Genomic DNA, 25,925 nt, shown 5'->3' on the forward strand with positions numbered 1-25,925 from the left:
ATGAAGGGAATGTCAGTGTCTCCCAGAAGGAAGATCTGAGGCTTTAAAAGGGAAAAGACATTTAATGTATTTTTATATATGTAAAACCCATATGTCTATTTTAATTATCTATGTATGCTTTTTTCTTAATAAAAGAAATAAGGACACCACCATATTATTTTTGTTCCATCTTAAATTTATTTAACAGCAAAATGCTTTCAGCAAGGAAGAGCACTACTAGAGGATCTCTTTTACATCAGTTATAGCATCATTCACCTTCTACAACTTTAATTTACCTCCAAAAGCACACATCTGAAAAAAAGTTGGTGCTTTTTATTATTGAATACTGCTTACCTCTGAGGAGTTATGAGGCCAGAATAGAAAGACCCTATAGATTATGCTATAAGTTCTTTGATGTGCATTTGTCTCTTACTGCAGATTCCTGCTTTTAACTCTTATGCTGTAGGGAGGTAGATCTGTAACCAGGTTGATATAGCCCAAAATAGCTTTGCCACATAATCCAGGTCACCCCAAACTCCTCATGACTGCAGTTAATAATCCAAGGCACAGACCACTGTCTACTGACGTCAATGAGGCATTTTCACAGGTCCATGAAATCCCAGGTATGAATTCTAAGTAAGTCTCCCCAGTAAAATCTCAATCCAGTGGAAATGTAAAAGCAGGATCTAATCCAAGCTGAACATATGGACCTTGGCCAGTAGTCCTTAGACCATGCTCATAGCTCTAAGGTTAGAGTGGGCAAAGTCCCTGTACTCATTTTAATTTCACTTCCTTGTCATCCTAAAATCCACTCTGATTACACGTGGCAGGTGTATGAGCCGAGAACTGAACATGACTTAGGCAACAGACTATTATCACTTCCATGGTTGGTTTTTTCCCACTTCATCAAAAGTCAATTTATTGCAAAACCAGCACACTCGCTCAGCTCAAAATTAAGTAACTCATGTTTAAAAGTCCATTGAAGATCAACACTGATAATTATTTATTGAGAACTCCAGTGAGGCTCTAGATGATCAGAGAATCATTAAGATTAGAAAAGACCTTTAAGATCATCAAGCCAAACTATTAACCTACCACTGCCAGGTCCACCACTACACCACGTCCATGTACATCTACGTGTTTTTTGAACACTTCCAGGGACAGTGATTTCATAACTTCTCTGGGCACTCTGTTCCAATACTTGATAATTCTTTCCATGAAGAAATTCTTCCTGGTAAATTGGAGGCCATTTCTTCATGTCCTGTTGCAAGGGAGTAAAGTGTTGGCCCCTCTTGTTCTGTCCTGATGCCCTGTACTGGTTCTTGGAATACTGATTTTCTTAAGTAGCTCAGGAAACATTGGTGCTAAAGCACAGACTACCCAGCCACAGAGCTATGCCAACTGCTCTTTTGTTGTTGTGTTGATGCCTATAATGGATTTTGGAAAATAAAGAAAGAAGAAAAACAAACCAAACAAAAACAAACAAAAAAATCAACCCAAAAAAGCCCTATTAGATAAAGTATCAAGACCATAACAAAACTGAATAGATTTGTCAAGATAGATAAAAAAAAGGTTTTGCATGTCTTGAAAAGCCTGGAGAAGCAGTTCTAAAATGAGCAGCTCTGCAAGCACAGCAAAGCCCTTCAGTTAATCCAGCAGTTTCCACATAAACATAACTGTAAATTGACAATTTTATGAAAAGTCAGTCAAGGTCTGAACTTGTCAGACTCATTGGTCACCCACTTTACTGACTTAGAATGGCAAAACTGGTGTTTTTTGTAAGTCCAAAGCACACACAAATATTCAACAAAAACCTGCTACTTCAGATTTAACATTTTTCACAGTTCACTAGTACTCAGAACAACAAACAACACACTCTGCTTTCATCCTGTGTGAGAGATCTTTCTAGCGGATCTTGTCTCTTGTGGCTGTTGCTACTGACAAAAGGCAGAGCTCGGCCTTTCTAGGAATTACCACGCACTTGGGAGTGTTCCAGATGCAGGGTCGCAGGCCAACTCCTGGGCATGCAGCTCTTCCCTCAGCTGCATCCTGCATGCAGCCAGCTTCCAGCTTCAGCGAGGGTTAGCCATTCCCCCTAGCCAGGGACAGCCCCGTTCAGCACTGACAGCCACGAGTGCCCTTTCCACATAGCACTTATTGGTCCACAGGTCTGGGCTCAAAGTATTTCCTTAGAGGAAAGACCACATAAATCTCAAAAAATAGTTTCAAGAAATCCTGGAAGTGTGTCTACTTGTGAAATCACCATCAAGTAAAAACCAGGGTCTGACTATAACAACTTGAATACAGGTTATTTTGTAAGTATACTTTTTGAAATTTCAAGTACATGCAGCAGGTTTGGAAAATCTTGTTTTAACAGAACATCAGGATTTTCTAATTTTCTTCTCTCAGAAAAAACCATCTAAGAAGGAACACAAAAAAAACAAAGACATAAAAAATTAACTGGACATTACCAGGCCTCTGGAAACCTTTAGCTTTAGGACTACTTTTCATCTGATTTATTTTTACAGTCCCTATGCCACAAAACTAACAAAAACTTGAAGTTTTCTTTCAGAGAGGGTAGAGCAATTCAGTTACTAGCATTAAAGTTTGACTGAGCTAGAAGCCAAAAGCAAGCTCTGCTGAATTTTCATTAATAATCCAAGTTGCTTTTCTCTCTGGAAACCAAACAAAAAAATAACAGCTGGAATTGCCAAAGCAGAATAATTTCAAGAGCATCTAAACATAAATATTATACCTGAAACAGGTAAAGATAAAGAACAAATGAGGCAAGGTATCTTCTCTTCCATACAGACTAATGACCTGAGCACTGCAACACTATCACTGCAGATCTGTAAATGCTTTTTATTCCTCCATAACAGCAATAGGTTCAACTGAAATTCTTGGTACAGTTTGGGAACAGTATATATAAGATAAATAAAATTTGGAATTTTATTTATCTTATCCTCCTTTAAGGTTTCAGCCTAAGCTCATGATGTCTGCAGGAACTCCACATATAGCAGATAGTTTGGAAATTAGAACAGTCCCAGCAGATCAGATCACTGATCTGACTTGGGCAAAAGGGATCACTCATTGATTATTCCTGCCAAATCCTCTTTAAACAGGACTTGAAGAGGCCTTCACAGGCATAGCTTTTTTGAGATAATCTTTTTATATCAACTGCTATACAAACATATGCCTCTGTTAATATAGATTGTGTGGGTTTAAGTATATGTCCAGTGGGAATACAATATGAATTGAGCACAATTTTCATTAAGTATTAGATTTTTCCCATGAATACAGTAATTACTTTCTCAAGAACTCCTAAAATACATAGATGAATTTTGACATTGAGATGCTATTATGATTAGATAGTCAAATAAGCATTGCAAGCATAAACTATAACATCAACTTAACTTACGCTGACTGAAGCATCTGCACACAGTATTTCCTCACAGGCTTTCATGAGGAGCAGGTTTTGTAAGTAATGTAGGTAAAAGCATTGAGGATTAGGGACAGTGTGCCATTTTAGAGGCATGACAACCTTCTGCTTATTTCGGGTACATCGTTACCTTTCATTCTCGCTTGTCTGTGACAACACAGTTTTATCAGACCTCAGCCATGCTTGTTACAGTTTCCCAGATATACTTGAATGTGTTGGAATTTCTCATTACCAGTGCACAATTCGTGCAGAAATCTCTTCTGTTCTTTCAGAAATGCAGTGGCTTGGTATTAAATGGCAGGATTTAAACCAGGAAACCGAGTCACAAGGCGGCTGCGTGTCAGGGACATGTGTCAGGGCACAGGTCAGAAAGCAGTGCAGAGTCCCTCTGAGGGAACAGCAAAGACCCAAAGGCCACAAAAAGCTCCTGTCACTGCCAGCAGGCTCCTGAACCATATGTGGGTTTTATACCAACTAGTTTTTCAAGACGCAGCCACAGACCCTCCCTTGCAGACTATTTGTGGCCTCCCCAGGCAGCGCAGGGAAAACCGGCTCTTTTTAAAGCCTCTGTCCGGCGTTCCTGCGGCGTTTGCCCGCAGCCCCGCGCGCGGCCAGCCCTCACGGAGCGCGGGATGGGAGAGGGGAGCGCGGGGCGCCCACCCGAGCACGGCACGGCGCAGCGTGAAGAACCGCTGACAACAGCCTGCTTCCCTCTAGCGGGTTCTCTCTCCACGACCATGCTTCAGATGGAAACACGGCTCCATCGGTCCCAGCCTCGGCCCTGGCGGCAGGGTGAAGCACCACGGAGGTGCCGCAGCGGGGAGGCTCAGCCCGCAGCACGCAGCCCTGCCGGTGGGCAAGATGGGCACCAAGGGGTCCCAAGCTCACACAGTGTACTCAGCACTGGGGTACGAGAACCAACGTTTCCTTTTAATGCTTGTGTCTTACCTTTATTAAAGGTGTTACAGAACAATAGCCAGAGCATGCCAGTTTGCTAGCAAAGGAGGTTAACAGTGGTAGAGAAGAAAAGAGGATAAACAACTTATTGACAACAGGTTTCTCTATTTCTTTCATTTTGTTGTCAGACAGTGATGCTGATTAAAACAGTGAGAAATTGCCCCTGGAGAACACCAAAAACATTTCTTCTCCAAGTGATCCCAAGCTTTTGCTTCACAAACTCTGGAAAACTGTTTGGAAAAGTTAAGATGTCACTGTCTTTTCAGGAACTTTCTTCCTTTTTGGATAGCTGTCCATGAAGCTTACACAAAACAGGAAATCTAACATCAGTAAACTTGCATTTTCACAGTAGCGCTGGGGAAAACAAAAAGTCTGTATTTTGCTCAAAAGGGATGAAATGTAACCGAACAACCTACAGCTGTAGGTCTGATTCTTTAAACACATTCTAGTTTCCAGCTTACAGTAGAACCAGTCCAAAAAGACAGAAGTCTGCTTACTTGCCTTCAGAGGACCTTACACAGTGAGTGAGGCAAATGTAACTAGGGCTGCATTTCAAAAATTGAGTGAAGAAGTTTTACTCATCCACCATACCTTTTATTTTCTAGTACCAGTAGGTGACCATCTTTAAGGAAGTTGAGGGATAAGAACTGAGGAATATATCAGCTGCACTTTACAGATTAACAGCCACAGAAATAGAAAGCAACTATACAATCTCAGGGTTTCACAAAACTAGTTTCATTTTTAACACTTGACACAACAAGATTAACTGCAACAAGTGAAGAGAGCTACATCTGTAAAGTGCTATTTTGTTAAAAGTGGCTAAAAAAAAAAAGCACATCTACAACAGATTTGGGTACTTGGTGGTGAGATTGTCGATGTCCTCTAAGTATTTCATTTCACGCTCTGTGTTTTTTGATGAAATTGATGAGCCCATTTGTTGAACTATCATGAGATGTCACTGGAGCATCTGACTCCAGTTCAGGCTCAATTTTCTTGGCAAGTTGTTTTCCAAGCTCAACTCTGCATTTATAAAAGCAGGAAAAGAAAGAAAAAGCAATATTAGTACTAACAACTTACAGTATTTCTATAAGCCATTGATATTAAAAATAGAAGCCACTAAAAAGCCACTTCCCACTGAACACTATGATGTTTCACCCCTCAGAATTACCACTGAAGTATTCAATTCAGTGCCATTCATGAAAAAGTAGAGTTCTCATTGCTCCTTAGCTGAACAGACAGCTCAGATTACAGGATCTCTAAGTGAACAGTTTGTTTTCAAAGTCAAGCAGAGTCTTTTCACCTCGGTATTCACTAGTGTAAAGCAGTCTGCCCCAGTGCAGAATGCACTCAGCTGGCTCCTGTTCACTGTTGAACACAAAGCTCAGAACACTGATCTGTGTCACCCAAAAATGACCAGCTGAGCTACAGCCTGGAAGCACCTCCAGCACCCACCCACGAGTTTCAGCCCACTGTCTAAGAACCAAGGATATTCCAACAGTTGCAAGAAACAAGGCTGGTTCTACAGCATCCCCACATTCCAGTTTTGGATGCCATTCTGGAATTTCATGTGTGGCAGTAAAAGCTGTACTTACTCCTACTGCACTCCTGATTTCAGAGTTTATAGCAGGCACCAGCTTGTACTAGACAGTCTCCCATTTTCAGGTTCTGCTGCAGTATTTGGTTATAGAACATGCTGTGGTAGCACAGCACCAAAGAATGCATACAAAGACAAAGGCAGCTTAGTGTAAACTGATATTCTACACCTGCAGAGCAAGTGTGCTCTTCCGAACAACCCCTATGGCATAGGCAGGCTGCATCTGAATTTCCCAATCCCTCTACCTAAGCCAACATACAGTATGTTCACAGGTCATATTGCTACAGATGAAGGAACCTGATTAGCTCCTGACTAAATTTTTAAGTGACACAGCAACAGACTCCTCCAAGCTGCTGTTGCACACATGGAGCTCCACACAGCCCTAAGTCACAGATGCAGACTGCATGAAACCAAAGGCTTCTGCATACACAGACTTCTGCCAGGAATGTTGTCTCTCCAGCACAGGAAAATTAAGGTAATCAACCTTTTGCTCATCAGATACCACTCAAACTACCTACTAATCTAGAGGTAAAATAATTATTTTTTCCATGCTATAGGTAAAACATTTTCCTTCCTAATTCTCAGACCATGTGTTCAGCCTGCTTGAGTGTTTTCCTCACTACTGCATCTTTTTTACATTCACAGTGTTTTTCTACATTCAACAGAGGTCCTTAGCCAAAATTGTTATCTACAAATCATTATGCATTATAGCATGGTAACCTATCCCCAGAAAATCTGTTTTCATTTATAACTATCCCATAACCATGCGCTCCAAGCATAAAACCCTTTTGATTGTCTTTTTTCCAACTCATGATAGATTCAAGAATCTGTCAAGAAGTATACAAGAAACAAACTAAGAAACTTACCCCCACTGGTCATAACTGTTAATGTCCCAGACAACTCCTTGAACAAATATCTTGTGCTCATACATGGCTATAAGCAGAAAGAGATTTATCAATAATCTTGATCACAAAGTCTTCAGTAGAATTCATAGATGAGAAATGTATTTACTCACCAATGATGGCTCCCAGGGTGAAGGGGTTGAGTTTTGTAAACATGATGGAATTGGTCGGTCGATTTCCCTCAAAGACCTTTCAAAACAAGAGTTATTTTATCACCTAGTATGTTGTAAAACACACATCAGAAACTTCCAGGTTTTATCTTCCTTATTGTCCACACTGGACTATTTGTATTAGAAGCAAATACTAAGTCCAGAAAGCTTTAAAGGCCTTCAACCACAAAATCATACCATTCCTATGTTTTTTTACAAACACAGTGGAAATGTGTCTCCAAGCACCATTGCTGGCTACTGCGGGCTATGAGGAGTAACCCAAAAGTCACTAGCCCAGGGCAGTGCTGAGATAGCCCATGCTTCCTGGAATGCCTCCAAGGCTTCAGAGCCCAAGTGCTGCTCGCAGCCTGTTCCAAGTGCCCTGCCAAGGTCCCATGGTGCCAGCCCATCCAGCTGCCCTGCCGCCCCCAGCACAGCCCTCACAGCCACAGCAGCCCCCGGGCACCTTGTGGGGAAGGAGCTTCTCCAGAGCCTCTCCACTCAGCCCGGCTGCCTGCAGCTCCTTGCGAGCCTCATCAGCAGTCTTCCCTTTCATCAAGGCCTCAGTCTGAGCAAGGAAGTTGGCCAAAAGGATCTAGCACACAGAAATAAACACAAGTTATCATTTTGCATAGCTAGAATACTGGTACCTGGTGCTTGAACCCATACCAAGACCTAGTCTAGTCCTAAAAGTCAGTTTTAGCACTGTGGCAGTAAAATCTGTATCAGTTTTAGCTATTGCCTCTTACCTGAGAGTGCCAGGGGATGTAGTTACTATTACTGCATGTACTAAAGTACATGTATGCAAAGACAAACAGGACAGTTCTGCAGAATCCTGCTCCTGCTGAAGCTGGCTGCTTGCAATGGCACCAGAGGAGCCAGGACTTCACACAGCCCTTTCACCCAGTATAATCAATGATTTTATCTCATTCTACACCATCTCATGGAAAGCTAGGTGCAAAGATTAGTCAGAGGTAACCAGCTAAGATATATTTGCTGATCTGTATGCAGGACAATCCCCACAGTTTACCATATACCAATCCCTATCAATGCAGTGCAAGGTTCTAACTTATTGCTCCCTATCTAATGTTAGCCTGCAAATTTATCTGTGATTTTGTCCTACCTGAAGACATAGTAAGTTTTTTACAGTCAAATGAAACCTTTTTTCGCCCTCTTTTGTGAAGTCATACTTTAAATTTTCACCTGTATTTGGTCTTACTTGACAAGAGATTACTATTACACAATTTAAATAGCACTTGTAATCTGAAATCATGACAAGAGTGAAATTCAGTGACTAAAGATACTTTTAGTGAAGTATGCAGTAAATAGGTAACCTGAACATGTTTCCACTCCTGGAAGTTAAGAAAAATCTTAGTTCATTGAAAATCATATGATTAACTAAAAACAGGTTATAAACACCTGTGTAGAAGGTCATCACCCCAGCCATAGCATTACATTCACCAAATTTTGTTCTAGAATTCAATTATTGAAAGCCTCCCTCAGAGATGGTGCCATATCAGGTCTGAGAATTTGTTTCTTCCTACTCTCCAAGAATTATAGTCCTTAAAATTCTTCAAGGAATTTTAAATACTTAATTGCTCAACTCTTTCTAGTTTCAGTAGGCCCACAGGAAACACCACCAGCTGCCTCAAGAGCTGTCACTGCAACTGCTTCAAGAATGAACATACTACTGCATTACACATAACTTGCAATTATAATCCAGATATTTTTTAATCTGTTGTGAATGTTGACAGAACTTTTGTGTATAGTTTCAAAGGAGCACTTAGAAATGTCACATACTACAATACCAAGTAAGCTTCAGTGCCTTGAGCCACATGAAATATGGTGCCTTGACAAAGAGCTTACCTTGTGATGTAAGCCATTTCTGATGGGGTGCTGGGTCTGCACAGGGATCAAGAAGTCACAGGGAATCATGCGAGTTCCTTTAAAAAACCCAGGTAAATAACTCTGCATCAGGTAAGTCTTAGAAAACTTTCACTTCTCACCCCATTTTTAGAATTGCTGGCAAATTCAGTCTACAAGCCTTATAGGAGAGCATTATTATTTAGAACAAGGGGAACTAACAATACAGCTTGGTAGTTTCAGCTTTGTTTGACCTCCTTATTGTAGTTAATATTGTAGCTAAAACCTGCATCTTCTAGCCTTCATAAGCTACTAATTTAAAACCCCATAGCACCGTGATGCTAGGTTAGATAGGAGTCCGACCTCTATACAGGTGCAAACTCTGCAGACTCCTGCAGCTCTGTAGCCATTCAGACCTTAATCCAGAACAAGGTATTTAACCAGGTTTGTTTACCTTGGTGAATGAGCTGGTAGAAAGCATGCTGCCCATTGGTGCCAGGCTCTCCCCACACAATAGGGCCAGTGCTGTAGTCCACACGAGAACCTTTCTTGGTAATGTATTTGCCATTAGACTCCATATCACCCTAAAAAAGGCAAGGGCAGGATGACTCAGAATCAGTTTCCATATATGCTTCAACTACAATAAATAGTGCTTGTTTTTAGAAATTTTTCTAAGCATAGGGGATACAGCTGATTAATTTATGGATATCAAGATAACAGATGTGATGAAATAAGCTGATATCAATCTTGGCACTAGTCTCTTGAGGCAATTGACAACATGCATTAAGTGACTGCAGTTTTATCTCACACGTGCATCCAGGATGCTGAACCAGGGCAGAATCTTATCTGCACTTGGCTGGAAGCCGTGCTGCACCGAGCCCTACCTGCTGGAAGTAGGCAGCGAAGCGGTGCATGTACTGGTCATAGGGCAGCAGGGCGTGGGTCTCACAGCCGTAGCAGTTGATGTACCACACCCCCAGCATGGCCAGCAGAACGGGCACGTTCTTCTCCAGGGGGGCAGTGTGGAAGTGATTGTCCTGCATGACAGAAAGGAAAGTTACACTTCTGACAAAGCAACTGCTATCCCTCCCAACTCCTGCATTGTTTTTATTATTCACCCAGTGTGAGCTTCCTACAAACTGTCATTTTAACATCATTGAGGAGGATGTGGGGAACTGAACTTTAGAAATCAACCTGCCTTCCATTTCCTTACTAACCACTCTTAAAGAGCAACAAATCTGAAAAGGGCATCCCAACTCACCATCCAGTGGGCTCCTGCAAGCAGACTCTCAAAGTTGTCAAAACCTAACAATGGAAAGAAGTCAGTTTGTATTTACTATTGCAAATCCAACCTGATTTTTCTTATAGAGACAACTGTGAAACAGTTTTGAGTCCTTGTATGCAGCAAGGTTCCCAACTACTAATCAAGTTTAAAGCTGCATTTAGACTTCTCCTGTATTATGCATCCCATAAGCCAGACATTCACTTATGCTTAAAGCCCAGACTTCAGAGCAAGTCCAACTTCATGAAATGTAAGCAAGTCAAAAACTTTTGCCTAAAATCCCCATTTGGGCAGAATGGCAGCTAGAAGGAAAACAGAGGCCTTTAATACAGAACTTACTTTTGAGGCCACAAAGTTTCTAGCAAGTTTGAACATTTAATCACAGCTAGTGGGAAACATCTACAAAAAAATAGGGCAAGGCTAGCACAGGAGGGATTTCTGCACTGGTGTAATGAGAAACAAATCTAATAAGATATTCTCAAAGAAAAAGGCTACCCCCTCCCCTCCCTTTTCTCTCTTAATTCACCTGAGCTTTATTTGCTTTGTAGTTAGGGTATTTAAACCTCCATTCACTTTCCCAAATGAAGAGCTTCACTAAGGCTAGTCTTTCTTGAAAAAGTAGAAATCCTGATTCATACATAGCAACTGGGAGGCAAAGTGTTTGGACTCAAAGCAGCAGTTCTACCTATGGCCAGCTGTGGGAATTGAGGGGCCTAAGAGGAAGAAGTGGAGTTAGGCTGGCATCTCAGCAGTCAGCACCAAATCTGTCTAACAGCAGCAATGAACAGTTTATTGCAGATGAAGGAATAAATGCCTGACTTGTTTATTTTGCTCTTACAATAGGTTTTTCTACACATGAAAACACCTATTCATAATTCCAAAAAACACTAAACCCAATGCTATTCTTCTAACCCCAGTCTAAGGGAATTCTAGCTTTTGCCTAGAAAAATAAATGACATGATAGTTTCAGACTTTAAACATATGAAAGCAGTGATGAGGGAAAAAATGTAATCAGGCCCTATAGCCTAGATAAAGTACTGGGAACAATAGGAATTAACAGCAGATAGACAGTTAACAATGCTAAACAGAGCTCATACGCAGAGCCAGAAACAGAACTTTGGTGTCAGCGTGTGTATACTTACAGATACTAAATACCCTACTTCAAGTTTAACAATGTTATATGCAAGGTCTGATTTTCAACACTGAAACAGCTTTACATAAATCAGGAACTTTCAGCTACATGACTAAAGCAATGCAATTTGATTATTTGTCCCCAAGTATGGGGTAATTTCCAAAACTGTATTTGCAGTACTGAAATGCCAGCATTTCCATTACATCCCAGATAGTTTTTAGCACCCACATCCAACCACTCAGAGTAGGCAGATAAATAGTATTTGCCCCAAATCTGATTCACAATCCACTATTGTTAATAGTGGACTCCATAGTTAACATTCTTGAAGAAAACAGAGCAATTCTTGGCATGGTGACATCACAGGAATACCTACCAATATGCAGGGCAATGGAGAGACCAATGGCAGACCACAGGGAGTAGCGACCACCAACCCACTGCAAACAAGAGATGGTCGAGATAGAGAAGTACAAGGCTTTTACATTCAAACTATTAGAGAACAGCATGTGTTTAAACTGTTCCCAGCAAAATCGATACTCTTTCTGGTGATAGTTCACCAGCAAGATGTATATTTGTAAAAATGTATATTTGGCATAGTCAAGGGAACCTGCACTTTAAAGTGCACCGTAATGAAAACCTTTTTGGAGAGTCTGAAGTTATCCTACTTGTCCAATTTTTATAACATCTGTTAAGTAAATAGCTTGATTCCAGTTAACTTCCAAATCCTGAATTTGTAGCTTGTATAGCTGCTTTCATAATATCACTTCTCTACAGGGAAAGCCTGCTTCAGCAAAATTCTGACACTTAGGAAAGGTAACATTCCAAATAACTTCTGAACAGCAGCTCATTTGTCAGGCAATTAGTCAATGAGAAATATCAACCTGTTTCTAATTAAATATAAGGACCAAGATTAAGGGCAGTATACTTAAAATATGCATCTGCTACAAAATCTCCAATCAGGCTCCCATTTCTGATGTCTGACCTTTACCAGGCCTAGGTTATATACTATAGACACCAACAGGCAAATGTCACAGCTTATAATAACTACTTGCATAGAGCAATAAGCCAAGACTATCTCCTGTTACTCAACAGCTGATTAGACGGACAAGAAAATGGAAGACTCCTCTTCAGACCTTTGACTGGAAGATTTTAACAGAATGGGCAGGAGTTCTCAATTTGCCTTTAGTTAGGGGTTTTCAGTTATTCCAGTGCAGTGAGTACAACTCCTATAATTTAGGAGTTGCTGCTTTAGAAATTGCTTTTGCAGTTTCAAGACATCTAGTTGGAATCCTCTTACTTGCTTCAGAAAAAGCTAGCAGTTGACATCTACCACAATGTCACACATTTACTTACATCCCAAAACTCAAACATGTTCTCTGGGTCAATTCCAAAGTCTTTAACTTTAGGCTAAAATAAGCATGAAAAAACACCATCAGTAAAACCAACAGTCATAAAAAGCTTTACATCAAGCAAGCAAATACAAGTTTGATATCAATTAAACAAACAATCCTACAACTACATCTATTTTTAAAATGCATAGCATCCATCACAAAAATTGCATTTTCATTTCCAGAAGTAACTATCAATATAGTTAAAGGTGGACTGACATTCAGTTTACATTTACCAGAACCATAATGTCAATCCCTAACACTCTGTCAATGACTGCAGGGTTCTTCTAGTTACTGCTAGTCTCTCTACTTCATACTTTTGCATGAAGCACCACATCACATGTGCTCATCATAAGCATTTTTCAAATTGCCTGCTCCATTTAAGCTCTTACCTGGAGTTCAGAATAACATTTGCTTATGCAACTGCATTAACACACAACTTAGGCAATTAGAGATAACACTCATTAATAACAAGTCATTTCAAGCACAAGAGCTCTTGATTTCAAAGTTAAAGCTCTAGCAGAAGAAGCACACATCTATAATCAAAGTCCAGTCTTAGTATAGCTCAATACTCTAGAAGTGTTTAAGTCACTCTGAGTAGGAAAAAAAGGCTTTCGTTCAAGAGGAATGCTAAAATTTGGTATTCAAGCATCTTAAAGGATAGGCTTCCTTGCTAGATTTTAAGGTAAGGTACATAGGAAAAATTAACTAGATTGACTATACTTACAGCATTGGTAGACAAGGCAACAAAATGCTTGGCCACAGCTGAAGGCTTAATAAAAATAAACACACAGTTAGATCTAGAATGTTAACTATTTTCATTTCTAGTTATAAAGCTGATCTGCTACCATTCAAACAAAACACTGTTAACTATCATCAGTTATTATTAATTTGAAATAATCTTATTCACATTCAGTGTGGGATTTGGCAGCCTACCCAAAGAGAACACTGATGATATTCCCATCAAGCCCTCTGGCCACATTCCCTGCAGAGAGGGCACAGCCTCTCCCTCAGTGTGTTACTGGCCTGGACACCACCACCATGGCTCTGGAGCAGACAGAGCTCGATGTACACCCACCGCCCTTCCAGCCAGGGCAAAAAACCAAGACAACTGGAATTACTGATAAATATCAAGCTCCAGAGTCAGACTTCAGTCTTTCAGAAGGTGTTCTGATAAAGATGAGTTGGCTGAACAGTAATGTACAGAGGAATTTCAAAGCCCAGCTTTCAAACTAAGTACAGCTACCCTGACTGGAACAAGTTACAGACCATCTTAATTACCTGAACATGCAGTATCTGCTTTTTTCCTTTAAGAGTTCAAAATAGGAGAGAATGAGCCAAATACAAGGTTTCTATTCATAGCATAGCCATCTGCCATAAAAATGTTAGTGTATTGTTCCAACTACAGCTTCATTTCTGGTTTTTAAAGATTTGGCGATAATTTAAAAGGTAGTGCCACACACACTCTAATCTTGTTTTTTCATCACTAGTAGTTTTACCAAATTATTGGCTAGCTCTAAGGCAAACACTACACTCTATTACTTAACAGGCAAGATTTGGAGGAACAATTAATGAGAAGCATTTATAATGAAAAACTAACGGGTTATCACTTTGTTTTGTCCAATCAGTCTGTCATTACCAAAGTACTGAAATGATCTAAGTACATCGTTCGCTAAGCTTATGTTTGGGGTATTACTGGCTCTGCTCCAAAGCACCCAGAATGACCAGGAAGAAATTGCACAACAAAAACTGCTGCATTCTGTTACTTAAGCTACACATCTCAGACTTACATCATTAGCAGCACGCAGGAACCACTCTTTGGCTGTTTCTGCATTGGTGATGGTTTCCTGTGTGGTAAAAGTCTGCACAGTGGAAAACAAGCAAATAAGTAAAACAATGTTCTTAACATGGAAACAACTTCAGATTACTAAAGCATCACATGTTCAGATAATCAGAGCAGAGGGATTCTAGATGTTCATAATACACAGCTGCTGCCAGATTACAGAAAAAAGGCAATCTTATGAATCCAGTAAACACTAATATTACTAGATTTACCCATCTAGTTTTAAACTAGTATGTATCTGAAATTAGAATAATTATTCCCCATCTCCTGCCTTCCCATTCCCCAAACTGGCAAAACCTTGAGACTAAAGTCTTCTACTTTAGTCTTTTACTAAAAAATTAAAGTTTTACTGTTCAACTAAAAACAAACTAATTGAACATCTAAACAGGATAACCCAGCTGTACTATCCTGTTGTTCTTTAATTCATACTTTTTCATGGAAGAGCACTCATTTCTACCAATACTCTTGTCATAATTTTTCTTTTGCTGATTAGATGAAAACATTTTGCTGCTTTATGAAGTGTGCACAGAAGTTCAGTCATGCAGTTTTGCAAGTATCCACAACCATTCCAATTTACTCAGCCATTAAAATTTAGCTTTAAGGGTGAACACTAGATTCATCCTACTCTCATCCATCTCCAGAAATACTCCATTATGAAACATAAGCCTGTTATAGAAATAAAAAATGCCATTCATCCTCTTCCAAATATATCCAATTAACTAACTACAGTCTGGCAAACAAACTCAAGTGTTACTTTTTCAATTTGGCAGTTTTCTAAGCCTTTGAACCGTGATCCCTGGACTCAATTATTCCAAGTGACCATTAGTATTACTTTGTGCAGTTTCCTTATTGCCCCATAAGCTGTTGCTCAGCTGCAGCAGTGCCAAGATAAGATAATGAGCACCATGCAGAGCACAGCCAGCACTGCACACACGTTCATTTGTTGAAGATTGTCTCCAACAGCAGAAAGGTTCTACTGTGCTTTACAAAGGCAACCCAAGTTATGTAACTATGAAGATTGTCTCCACCTCTTTCCTCTGCTCAGACAGAAGCATTCCTCAGAGGGAGAGGGCTGCTGGCAATTATTGCTTACAGAGTAAGCTCTTAGCAAGGCAAGACTTAAAGGCAGCTGTTCAGTCTGTAGTCTGAAGTACCAGCAAACTATCTTTACCTCTTTAAGCAAATCAGCTTAGCATTTATAGTGCTCAAGGAACTCAGCATTTAAGTTATTTAGGTAAAGGTATTGTGACTACCCTGTAAAATGGAGATTCTTAAATGCAATTAATGCAATTAATTAATGCAAAAAACAAGAACATTTAACAAGTACACTGTACTTAAAGGATCGAAAGTACTTTAGGAATGAAATAATATCCAGAATTTCAAAGAAATAACTACATCAGATCCTACATTCCATCTACAGAGAAGTAAAGGAAAACAAACTTTTGTGAATAAAGCTAAAACTTGCATTGACTGAGAAATAAACCCCAGACAACATGAAATTGTTCATGTATCTTATTTAGGTTAAGTAATGCTCAGCATTTGACTTAGAGATCCCCAAGTACTTCAGCAGCAACACAACCTTGTATTGCAAGTTTAGAAAGGATCACAACAGGACTGTTTGGAAATAATCCACACTGGAAGTCCCTGATCTAGATATTCTGTGGACAGCCCTCTCTTCTGACTGAACTCTTTATCGGAGGAGCAAGCCAAGGCAGTGCTTGTATCAGACATACCTTTGATGCAATGATGAAGAGAGTAGTGTCTGGTTTGAGTTCAGCCAGGGTTTTGGCTATATGAGTACCATCAATGTTGGATACAAACCAGACACGAGGGCCTCCCTTGGAATACGGTTTCAGGGCTTCGGTTACCATCAGAGGGCCCTGGATAGAAGCCATAATTAGATTTTATCCTCACTGTAAGCATGTACACCAAGATGGGCAGGGTGTGTAGAAGCCAGGGGCTTACCAAGTCAGAGCCACCAATCCCAATATTGACCACATCAGTGATTGCCTTTCCAGTGTAGCCTTTCCATTCACCACTACGGACCCTCTGTGGCAAAAAAAAAAAAATACAAACAACAAAACAGAAGACACAATTACCATTTTATACTTGCACTAAAGCTACTGATGCTAACCCAGGACTAGGAAACAGGCTTTGTTTTCAGGTATTGTTGTAAAAAGCTGCCAAAGACAGCTTTCAACCCTCTGGACCTTAAGGCCTACACTCAGAGCTACCTTCTTAGCCAGACACTTGATTATGTCTACGACAGAAGTAAAAAACACACTGCAACATCGAACACTTAATGAAGTTAAAACTCCAAATACTTGAACCTGAAGTTGTTCTTCAAGTGCCTTTAGTTAGAGTTTCACAAACTAAACTGGAAGACAGTATTAATAAAGCCACAGATATAAGAGATTTATTGGCAAACCAAACATTCTAAAAGCTTTTCTCTTGCAAGTATGCTTTGCATTAGGATTTATTTCTGGGCTGCACCTTAACAGCACATGGTGCAAGTTCCTGCTCTGTTCCTGTTCTTTAAGCATCACTGAAAACTCCAAAACAAAATTACAATCATTAACTAAAACTCTACATTGAATTTTGTTTATCATCTACCACCTATACATTCAATCTGTTCCAATCACAAAAGCAATCTTGCTGGTATCATGCATACTTCTAAGTACATTCCCCAATTCTAAAGCAATTTTTCTACATAGCACTTAGTTATGCTGATACTTGTTCTCCTTTGCTACAAATATCTAAACTTTTCATTTTTCTAAACAGAAAATCCATTTTTAGTAATAGTATTCCTATACCCCATAGATGATATTGCCAGTCTTAAAATCCCATCTGCTAAGACAACTGAAAACAGCATCTTTGTTAATATTTTCAAAGAAACTGCTTAACATGATTTTTTATTTTGCAGAGCAGATACATCTGCATTGAAGTGATAGTCACAGGTTCTGATAATTGAAACCATAGAGCGAACAAGACTATGGCACCAGTGAAAATTCTTCTTTTGCACTACCAAAACCTCAATCAGATAGAAATTCTACAGTGCCACACACCACAGAAAGTCCACAGCAATTAAATTTTCACAGCATATGAAGAAAGTACCAAATTCACACCAACTGGTGTCAGCTATTGTGATTTTAGCATTTATCATTAAGAACAGAACAGAATGCAAGCTCATTCTGTATAGGTTAGAAGTACAAGTTGGCAGTGAAACAGGACACTACCACCTAGTTAAGACAACAGAAACCAAGTAGGTCCAGGTCCTCACAGCCTTGTTTAAAATGCATTAAAACTACCCAGGTGGGTATTCTGCAAACAGAATAGAATCAAAGTAATTTGACCTAAAACCAGAAGGTCCTTAAGAAACTATGCAAGTAGAGCATAATCAAATTGCAATTGAGTTGAGAACTTCTACTTCTCTCCTGATTTTACACAAATGTTAAGAAGCAGTTTCTACCTGGTGCAGCCAATTAGTTGAAAAATTAGCAAGCAATAATATTTGAATGGTACTTAATGATTTACAAGACTTCCAAAGTACACAGACTACTGCTGAAAGAACAAAATCCATGCAGCCCATTAAAGAAAAACTGGAAATAGGGAGAGAAAAGCAAATCAATAAAACCAGCTCCAACACTATCCTTAAGCCAGAATTATTGTAAACCTCAAACAAGGACACAATTCACGTGAACCAATCTACAATCAACATTTCACAATCTGCATCTAAGAACCTGGCTGGGTATAAAACAAATACATAAAAATAAGCTGTGGTGGTACTATACCTGACAGAAGTGCTTCATTTTGTCCAACACTTTGTTTACTTCTGGAACAACATCCTTCCCATCCACAAGGATTGGCACATTGGAGCGATTTCTCAGAGCAATGTGAAGCACAGCTCGGTTCTGAAACAAAGGGAAAAAATCAAGATGAGGCTCTTTCCAAGTTACACCCCAGGGCCTCAGATCCTCATCCAGAAGGCAGTACAGTCATCAAGATTTAGAAATCCTTTAGATTAACTGGGATCAGTAGAGCAGGATTTTCAGTGTGTGTGCATACACCTCAATCACCCTCTCACTTCACCCACTCAGTGGAGGGGGCTTAGAACAGCACAACATGCAAACTAATAGTTTACTTGGGAAAAAGGTTCAGAATCCCTTTAAAAGCATTTAGAGATTGAGGTTCAGAATTCAACAATATTCATGACCCAATGATCTTTATTTTGGCATGCTTTAGGTATCCAAGAATGAAATTGTTTCTTATTGATGACAATACTAAAAAAAAAAAATATCAATTCGAACAAGCAGCTGAAGTTATTGTCTCAGACATCTTCTCAATTATCCTGAATACTCAATTTAAGAAGAGAAATAATTTAAACATTTGACAACAAAGGATACAATAGCCACATCCCTCTATCCACTGTCCACAATTAAATGCTGCCTGAACACTTGCACACCAGATATACATAGTAGTTGTGCTATAAGAAAAAAATCTCTTGGCACACACAATTTATGTTACTTCCCCACAGCTGCACATAAGTCAAACAACCAAAATCTGCCCTGTGGTTCGGCTGTTTAAGAGCTTAACAGTTTTAATCCAGAATGATGGAATTAGTCAATACTAATGAACAAATTAAAAAATTAGTCTGCTCTACCTCATTGTTCCACAATGAGAGGCACTGTGAGACAAAGACAACACAAACAATATGAACTGCCAAGTTACGATTTAAACACCAAAAGCTAATTCAAAAATCATTGAGTTTGTGGTTACTGACTTGGAATACAAAAAGCTTCTTCCACTTGCTAATTAAAGTATACCCACTCAAATCTGGGGTTAACAGAGAATTTTTTTGCAGCACTCAGCCATCGAATGGTATTTGGTAAGTACTGCTCGCTATCAGGCTTGAAGGATGCTTTGTCTAATCAAGAGGAGGCATAGCTGACCTGATCTCTGTGGTTAAGCAGAAGTATTCTCTAAACACCATGCAGGCTATAAAGACTGTCCCCATGATGAGTGGTCAGATGAGTTACCATGTAATGCTCTTTGCACCATATCAAGCTCCAAGTTTTAACTCGTCTGGGACAAACACCTGGCAGTGACACACATGGGTGCACTATCCACATAAGCACACACCATGCAGCCAATGCCCACAGCATCAAATACAGACAAATCTACAACACTTCAGACAAATATCCAAAGAATGTGCTATAGCAGCTCAAGAGTAGTGGACAAGTCAGTTCCTGCCATCAAGAAGCTCCCCCATGTCTTACTGCTTTAGGTTTATTCATGCTGTTTGACAGCATCCTGCTTAACATCTGCAAATTTCACATTGTCCAGATGCTCCCTATCCAGCGCCAAACCAACCTGATTTTACATTCTATACAAAGAGAAAAATTAGGCAAAGACTTGCAAGATACATGAAGTGGTATCAAGACAGTAGGAAGAGTGAGCTAGCAGCAGAAATGCAACACATCAGAGTTTGATATTGTGTTTAGATGCTTTCTGTGAAAACTGCACCCTTCTGAGACTTCAATTGCTACACCTGCTCTCAACACACAATGAACAACAACACCATAATATACAGTCAGAGATGGGCTAACCCTGTAATAATTTGTGTTACATGAGGCTAGTGAAAAGCAGTATCAGACAAAGCAACCCTCCAGAAAAATTTAAAGACTCCTCACGCTCTTTCCCTGCTTTAATTTCCCAGTAGCAACATCTGTGAATTGAAGGCATTAATACAGAAGGAACAGGAACCACTTCTCCAGGGAAACTATTTGTTTCTGTCTATGCCTTTTCATAAACATGAATCATTTACAAACAATACAATGTCCAACTGCTTAGTTAGTTTAAGCAAACAGCTTGTGCAATAGCTAAATCAGTCAATAGCCAAGTGAAAGGAAATACTAGTTTCTCTGAATTTTCTTCAAACATACTAAGTAGCCTTAATTTTTAACGCAGACTAATTAAACCCACTCTACTGTTGAGTTCCCAATTTCCATCCTATTTTTAATATCAGAAAAAGTACAGTTGGCTTTCTGTATGTTTTAGTAAAGATTTAACCATTACTAAAATCTTCATATTTACAAAAAGAGGAAGGTATCATCCCTCTACTGAAATACATGGCTAATTTCCCAAGACTGTTGATAGTCTTGACTGTTAAATGTATCCAAAGACACAGCCCAAAAGAGAAGGTCTGACACAATCCTCCTTTCACACCCTTTAGGCAGTTTACTAAGCTTTATGAACACTAACACTAGGCAAAAGAATGTAAGGGTTATCTGGAATGTCCATTGCAAGGTCTAAAACATCTTCCTCTCCACAAATCAGGGAAGAGAAAAAAATACCACCAAAACCTCTAAAATAAGATGTACTGAAGGAAGGAGGTTTTTTAGTAAGAGCTGTAAAACTGTCTCTTGAAGTAGTGCAGCAAACACCACAATCACTCAGGATTTCAAATAAGTATTTAAAGTAAGTTTTTTCAGACTTTGCTTACACAGATGCATAAACATCCATAATACACAGGCACAACTAAATTGGAAAGAACCATGGACAGAAATAGCCTTACCTCAGTGAAGTTGATCTTCTCTCCACTAAACATGCGCTCTCTGGCACTTTCCACACCCCTTGACTTTGCCTGAGAAAGGTAAATATAGATTCCTCTTAAAGTAGTGGAAGTCAACACGCATTACAAAGGCCCAGCTACATGAAGGAGTATGAACATTTAACACTAGACACTAGGGAAACAAATTATGATAGATTAAAAGACCCACTAGACTCTAGGTAAAAAAAAATTTGTTCTTTTTCAAAGCACATTTTTGAAAAATGGCTTTGTATCTCAGGGCTAGATGACAATGCAAGAATTTGAATCCTGCCAAGATTTGTAAACAGATGCCTTTTAACTTATATGTTAGCTAATGTTTATAAACAGTGCTAGAATAGTGAGTTGCAGGTAAAAGCTATTTTATTAGCGAAAGATTTTAAATAGTTACCAGTTCCATCAGCATTTTCATCACTTCTTCTGTAACAAGGTTCTTGGAGTAATCCAGTAAGATATCCCCATGGTCAGTATTGAGGGTCAAGCTGTCAAAACCAACAGGTTGTTTAATTGCACATTCCTGAGGAGTGACTGTTTTAAGCAAGACAATGGTAAGTTTCTATAGATTAAAAAATAATGGGAATCCTAATTAGACAAAGTTAGCAAAGAAGATGTGAGTGACCAATTTGCCCAACAAGTTTCATACAATGACTGCTTTCTTTTTGAAAACCATGTTTTTCAACAATCTGAATTACAGTGTCCGCTTTCTGCTTGTGAATACTCGGCTACAATGAAGTATATTTGATACATAGTTGGACCATCACATACTGTTTCCACCAGCATTCTCTAACAATAGTCAGCTTTTTCCTAATGCATTATCAGTAAAGAGCTTTTCACATTTTTCTACTGCTGGAAAATTAAACTGTCTTCCTATAGGTCCTGTCATTCTTTCATACAGAGTCTTGAACAAGTCTAATATAAAAATCATTAACAGAAACACTGTCAACTACTATGCAGAATTAAACCCCATTTGTGCATGGTTTAGTCTCACAGCCCTTATTGATTCAGTGGAGGTCTCCAAATTATTTAACAAATGATCTGCAAGCTACAGCCTAGCCCATCAGAATACAGGCACTTATAGGTTCACATCTGAGAAGAAACACAGAAATGTTAGCCCAGCAGAAACCAAGTGAGCCCATCTGTATTTACTATCTTTGTATCTGTGTGATAGGCTCTATAGCTCCTCTACTCCTTTACAACATTGTTTTACCAATTTCTTCTTTGCAAGAATTTCCAACCAAATCTATACAATTATTCTAACTGAAGAGCTAAATTCTGTAAGTAAGCCTTTGATAAAAGCATATATTGCTCTCCCTGTTGCACCACACACATCCCCCACAGGAAATTGCAGCCATCTAAATTCTCAGTGTTTCTGCCTTGTTCATTGCCTCCCTTGCATCTTCTTAATACCTGAGCACAGAAACATGCTCTGCCGTTTTACCCACCACATATGCCAGAGAATTCACAGGGACACACTACAGCATAACTACTATTCATATTTAACATGACAGAGCGGGCAAGATTCTTCAAAGGAAGAACGGAGCTGAACTCACAGTAACAGTAATAACCAGCAAGGCCTTAACATTTCAGTGGTTTCACTTACTGTTAACTTAATTAACTGTTCATTAACACTAACATCCTTTTTATGGTCTTCAAGTATAAGCATGAATAAGGAAAGGAAGGTGTCTTCAAGCACAGTCCTAGAACCACGTTTCTTTAATAAGTGAGAACACAGACAAGCAAGGAAAAGCAGTATCAGTGCTGTTAACCACCCTTCTCTTCAGCAGGCTGCCAACAGTAATCTTGAAACCCTGACTACCCAGCATCAGGATCCCTGGAATATGGCTAGCTAGTGGAAGGACTGATTTGGCTCACCTACCACAATTGTTACTCAGATACAGCACAGAAGAAAAAAAAGAACAAGTCTCTGATTTTTGATGCAATTTATTTAGAGACATCTCAGACTCGAACACATTTCACTAATGATACAGCAAAACCATCAGCATACTAACACTTCTTCAGTTTAGAGAAGTAGAACTCTTGAAATTTTCCTTTCATATTCAACTGCAGCTGATAGGCTCTCCCAGTGTTCTACTCCACAAAGAAAAGGATTTCAGGTTTACTTGAAATGTCTTCCACCTACAATTCATTATTTTACATATATGAATGAAAATCAATCTCACTAGGCCTAGAAGAGAAAATACCTCATGAAAGTATGGCTGGATTCAAGCCACTGCTCATTTGAAGAAACTGCAGAAATGTGCTGCCCAAGACTTTTCAGGCAAAACCAAATCAAGTAATGGCTACCAGATTTAACTTCCCACACACAAGGTGGAGCATGGTGCACAATGTAATCCTGTGTTAAGCCCTCATAGCAAGAGATCCGTCCGCCCTGTGTTTAAGCAGAAGCCCCAAGCCCTGCAGCTGAGCTGTGATCTGCCCAAGCACCCACTCTGCAATGCAGCAGCTCGTGGCAGTGCTGCTCAGGGGGACAGCAGCCTTGTCACGTAGGCCACAGGCACTTGGAAGTGATGCAGCATCTCAATATTTCATCTCCCACATTTTCCACTTACACTGGAGGCTCTTATCCTTGACAATGGACAAGCCAAGCAGCAGGAGTGTCATTTAGCACTTTCTGTCTGCATCAGGGGTACCTTTGTCAGCACCCAGGTATCTCTTACCTGGTGAGTATTATGATGGCTGCATCATATCTGTTCTAACCCTTTCAAAACCAGCAGTTTCCAGTGAACAACCCATGTTGATAAGAACTCCTGTTCCTATCAGGCCTTACCTTACCACCTTGGGTGGCAAAGAAGGCAAAGATCTCTTACTGGTGTGGCTACACTCCTTATCAGGAAAACAGGACATACAAAATCTGAACTAGAAAAGAAAAAAAGGAAGAAATAATCTTTTGTATATATATATATTTGATAGGATGCAGTCAGTGAGTGTAAGGTTCTTCCAATAATATTAAATAGACACTTGTGCCCAGATATAAAATATTCAGATTAAAAACTATTCACCAGTCTGAAATTACTCCAGAACCAGTATCAGGAAGCACTTTCACCTGGGTAGAGTTTCTCTTTTCCTTCAAAAGGAAGGAAGTCAATGATTTTACAACAACATCTAGAACTAAAAGACATTCATGAATCTTGATTTCATGTGAAGGAAGTTGCAAACTACATAGGACCATGTGGCTAAACCTCCAGATTATAGTTTTCAACCAATATTAACTACGATCCTCCTGCTGATCTGGTTCAGAGTGGCCAGCACTGGTAAAAGTACCAGTGAAGCTATCAGCTCTGCAATTGTACTTTGCTATGAGGAAGTTCTCCCGGACTAGAATGAGATGGCTTTGCAGGAAACAGGACTGAAATAATTAAAAGAAAGGCTTAAGATAGATGAAGCAAACTTAAGACACTTGAACTGTTTACTTATGGGCAGCACAAAAGGACAAGAATTAGGGGAGCTATTTGAAATAAACAACCTCAGTGAAGACCAGTTCACCCAAAAATACTTGTGACAATGAAAACTTGCAAGGAGATCTAAGTCTATTACTGAGGATCTAGCAGATTTAATAGGATATTATTGATCAATTTCTTAAAAATATAAAAAGTCTTATTAAAAGGGCTAGGTGAAATCAGTACTTGAAAGATTCAGCATACTTTTTCCATTGATTCAAATGATATTTTATCTCACATACACTGACATGCAGGACTTCATATACAATCTTTAATTAGAGTGGAAGAATTTTCTAATAAGCTCAAAAGGGGAAAAATACCCCTTTATGCAGGACAGCAAGGAAAAGCTTGATGCACGCAACAAGTCTTATCACAACACAGTTTATCTCTATTACTCAGACTCACTTTAAAACTCAAAACTGGGAGGCATCTCATAGTATTAGACTGTTCCGACTGCTGCTATAGTACAACAACGTAAGCATACACGTGCCTTCTCAGCACAGTCTCCAGCAAACAGAAAATACGCGTCCCTCTTTACAAGATGAAGGCACTGAACGCTATCACGATGGCTCCACTTGTTACTTCCTCCTCTATGCGCTGCAAGGCGTTTTCTGTAGCAGGGATCGCGTGAGGCGAGGGAGGGCTAAACCTCCCCACCACCCCCGCTGCCCGGCTGCGGGCAGGGTGGTACGGGCGGAGGGGGCTCAGGGGGATGCGCAGCCGCGGCGATTTTATCGCGGAGCTTATCGTGACTAAGCACGGCGTGCGAGAGGCTGAGTGCCGCCGCACAGTGCGGCTGTGCGAGCGCAGCGGGCGCTGTGCCGCCCGGCACGTACCCTGCTGCAAGGATGAGTCAAGGGCAGGCGGCGCGGCCGCCCCCGGGGCTGCGAGGGGCTCCCCCCGCCCCCGGCCCGGCCCTCCCGGCGCATGTGCCCGGCCGCCAGCGGCCTCGCGCGGCCCCGCCGTGGCGGGCACGGCCCCGCGGGCCCTGCGCCACCCGCTCCGCGCCGGCCCCGCGGCCCTCGGCGGGGCGCGAGCGGAGCGCGGCCCCGCGGCCCTCGGCGGGGCGCGAGCGGAGCGCGGCCCCGCGAGCGCCGCGCCTCGGGCCCGGCCGCGCCCCCGGGGCTGCGCCGGCCCCCGGGCCCGCGGCCGCGCTCCGCCCGGCCTCACCTGAACTTCTGGAAGCGATCCTTGTCGGCCTCGAAGAGCTGCCGCAGGACGAGCTTGGAGGAGTTGGCCTTGTGCCACTCCACCAGCTTCTTGAAATGGGGGTCGGCAGACAGCGCCATGTCCGCGGGACGAGCTGGCAAGGCGGGATGAGTCGGGCGAGGCTGT

The 25,925-nt window shown here is 40.5% G+C and overlaps 1 protein-coding gene and 1 long non-coding RNA gene across 2 annotated transcripts; both read right to left on the reverse strand.

Moving 5' to 3' along the window:
• Positions 1 to 878: 878 nt before the first annotated feature.
• LOC146766370 (uncharacterized) lies at positions 879 to 4,315 on the reverse strand. The gene is made up of 2 exons (XR_014957808.1): positions 1,961 to 4,315; positions 879 to 1,406 (listed from the first exon to the last, which is right to left on the reverse strand). It is a non-coding gene; the product is annotated as an uncharacterized LOC146766370 (long non-coding RNA).
• Positions 4,316 to 4,322: 7 nt separating this feature from the next.
• GPI (glucose-6-phosphate isomerase) lies at positions 4,323 to 25,925 on the reverse strand. Its single transcript, XM_021536705.3, has 18 exons — positions 25,761 to 25,925; positions 21,524 to 21,614; positions 21,100 to 21,168; positions 18,317 to 18,436; positions 16,491 to 16,574; positions 16,259 to 16,405; positions 14,473 to 14,544; positions 13,410 to 13,454; positions 12,648 to 12,701; positions 11,671 to 11,731; positions 10,145 to 10,188; positions 9,768 to 9,920; positions 9,338 to 9,467; positions 8,887 to 8,963; positions 7,487 to 7,615; positions 6,985 to 7,060; positions 6,836 to 6,902; positions 4,323 to 5,395 (listed from the first exon to the last, which is right to left on the reverse strand). The coding sequence occupies exons 1-18, from the start codon at positions 25,877 to 25,879 to the stop codon at positions 5,272 to 5,274; spliced, it is 1,662 nt and encodes a 553-aa protein (XP_021392380.1). The 5' UTR covers positions 25,880 to 25,925; the 3' UTR covers positions 4,323 to 5,271.

The sequence above is a fragment of the Lonchura striata genome, chromosome 11, assembly GCF_050655825.1.
Source record: "Lonchura striata isolate lonStrDom1 chromosome 11, ASM5065582v1, whole genome shotgun sequence".
Lineage (NCBI taxonomy): Eukaryota > Metazoa > Chordata > Aves > Passeriformes > Estrildidae > Lonchura > Lonchura striata.

Bases quoted from the DNA above. Each gene is read 5' to 3' on its own strand.
- GPI (XM_021536705.3), bottom strand. From the start codon at position 25,879: ATGGCGCTGTCTGCCGACCCCCATTTCAAGAAGCTGGTGGAGTGGCAC. The intron at 14,545-16,258 runs GTATGTCTGATA...TCCACTGTGCAG, and splicing joins TCTTCATCATTGCATCAAAG to ACTTTTACCACACAGGAAAC. The intron at 5,396-6,835 runs GTAAGTTTCTTA...TTATAAATGCAG, and splicing joins AACAGTTATGACCAGTGGGG to AGTTGAGCTTGGAAAACAAC.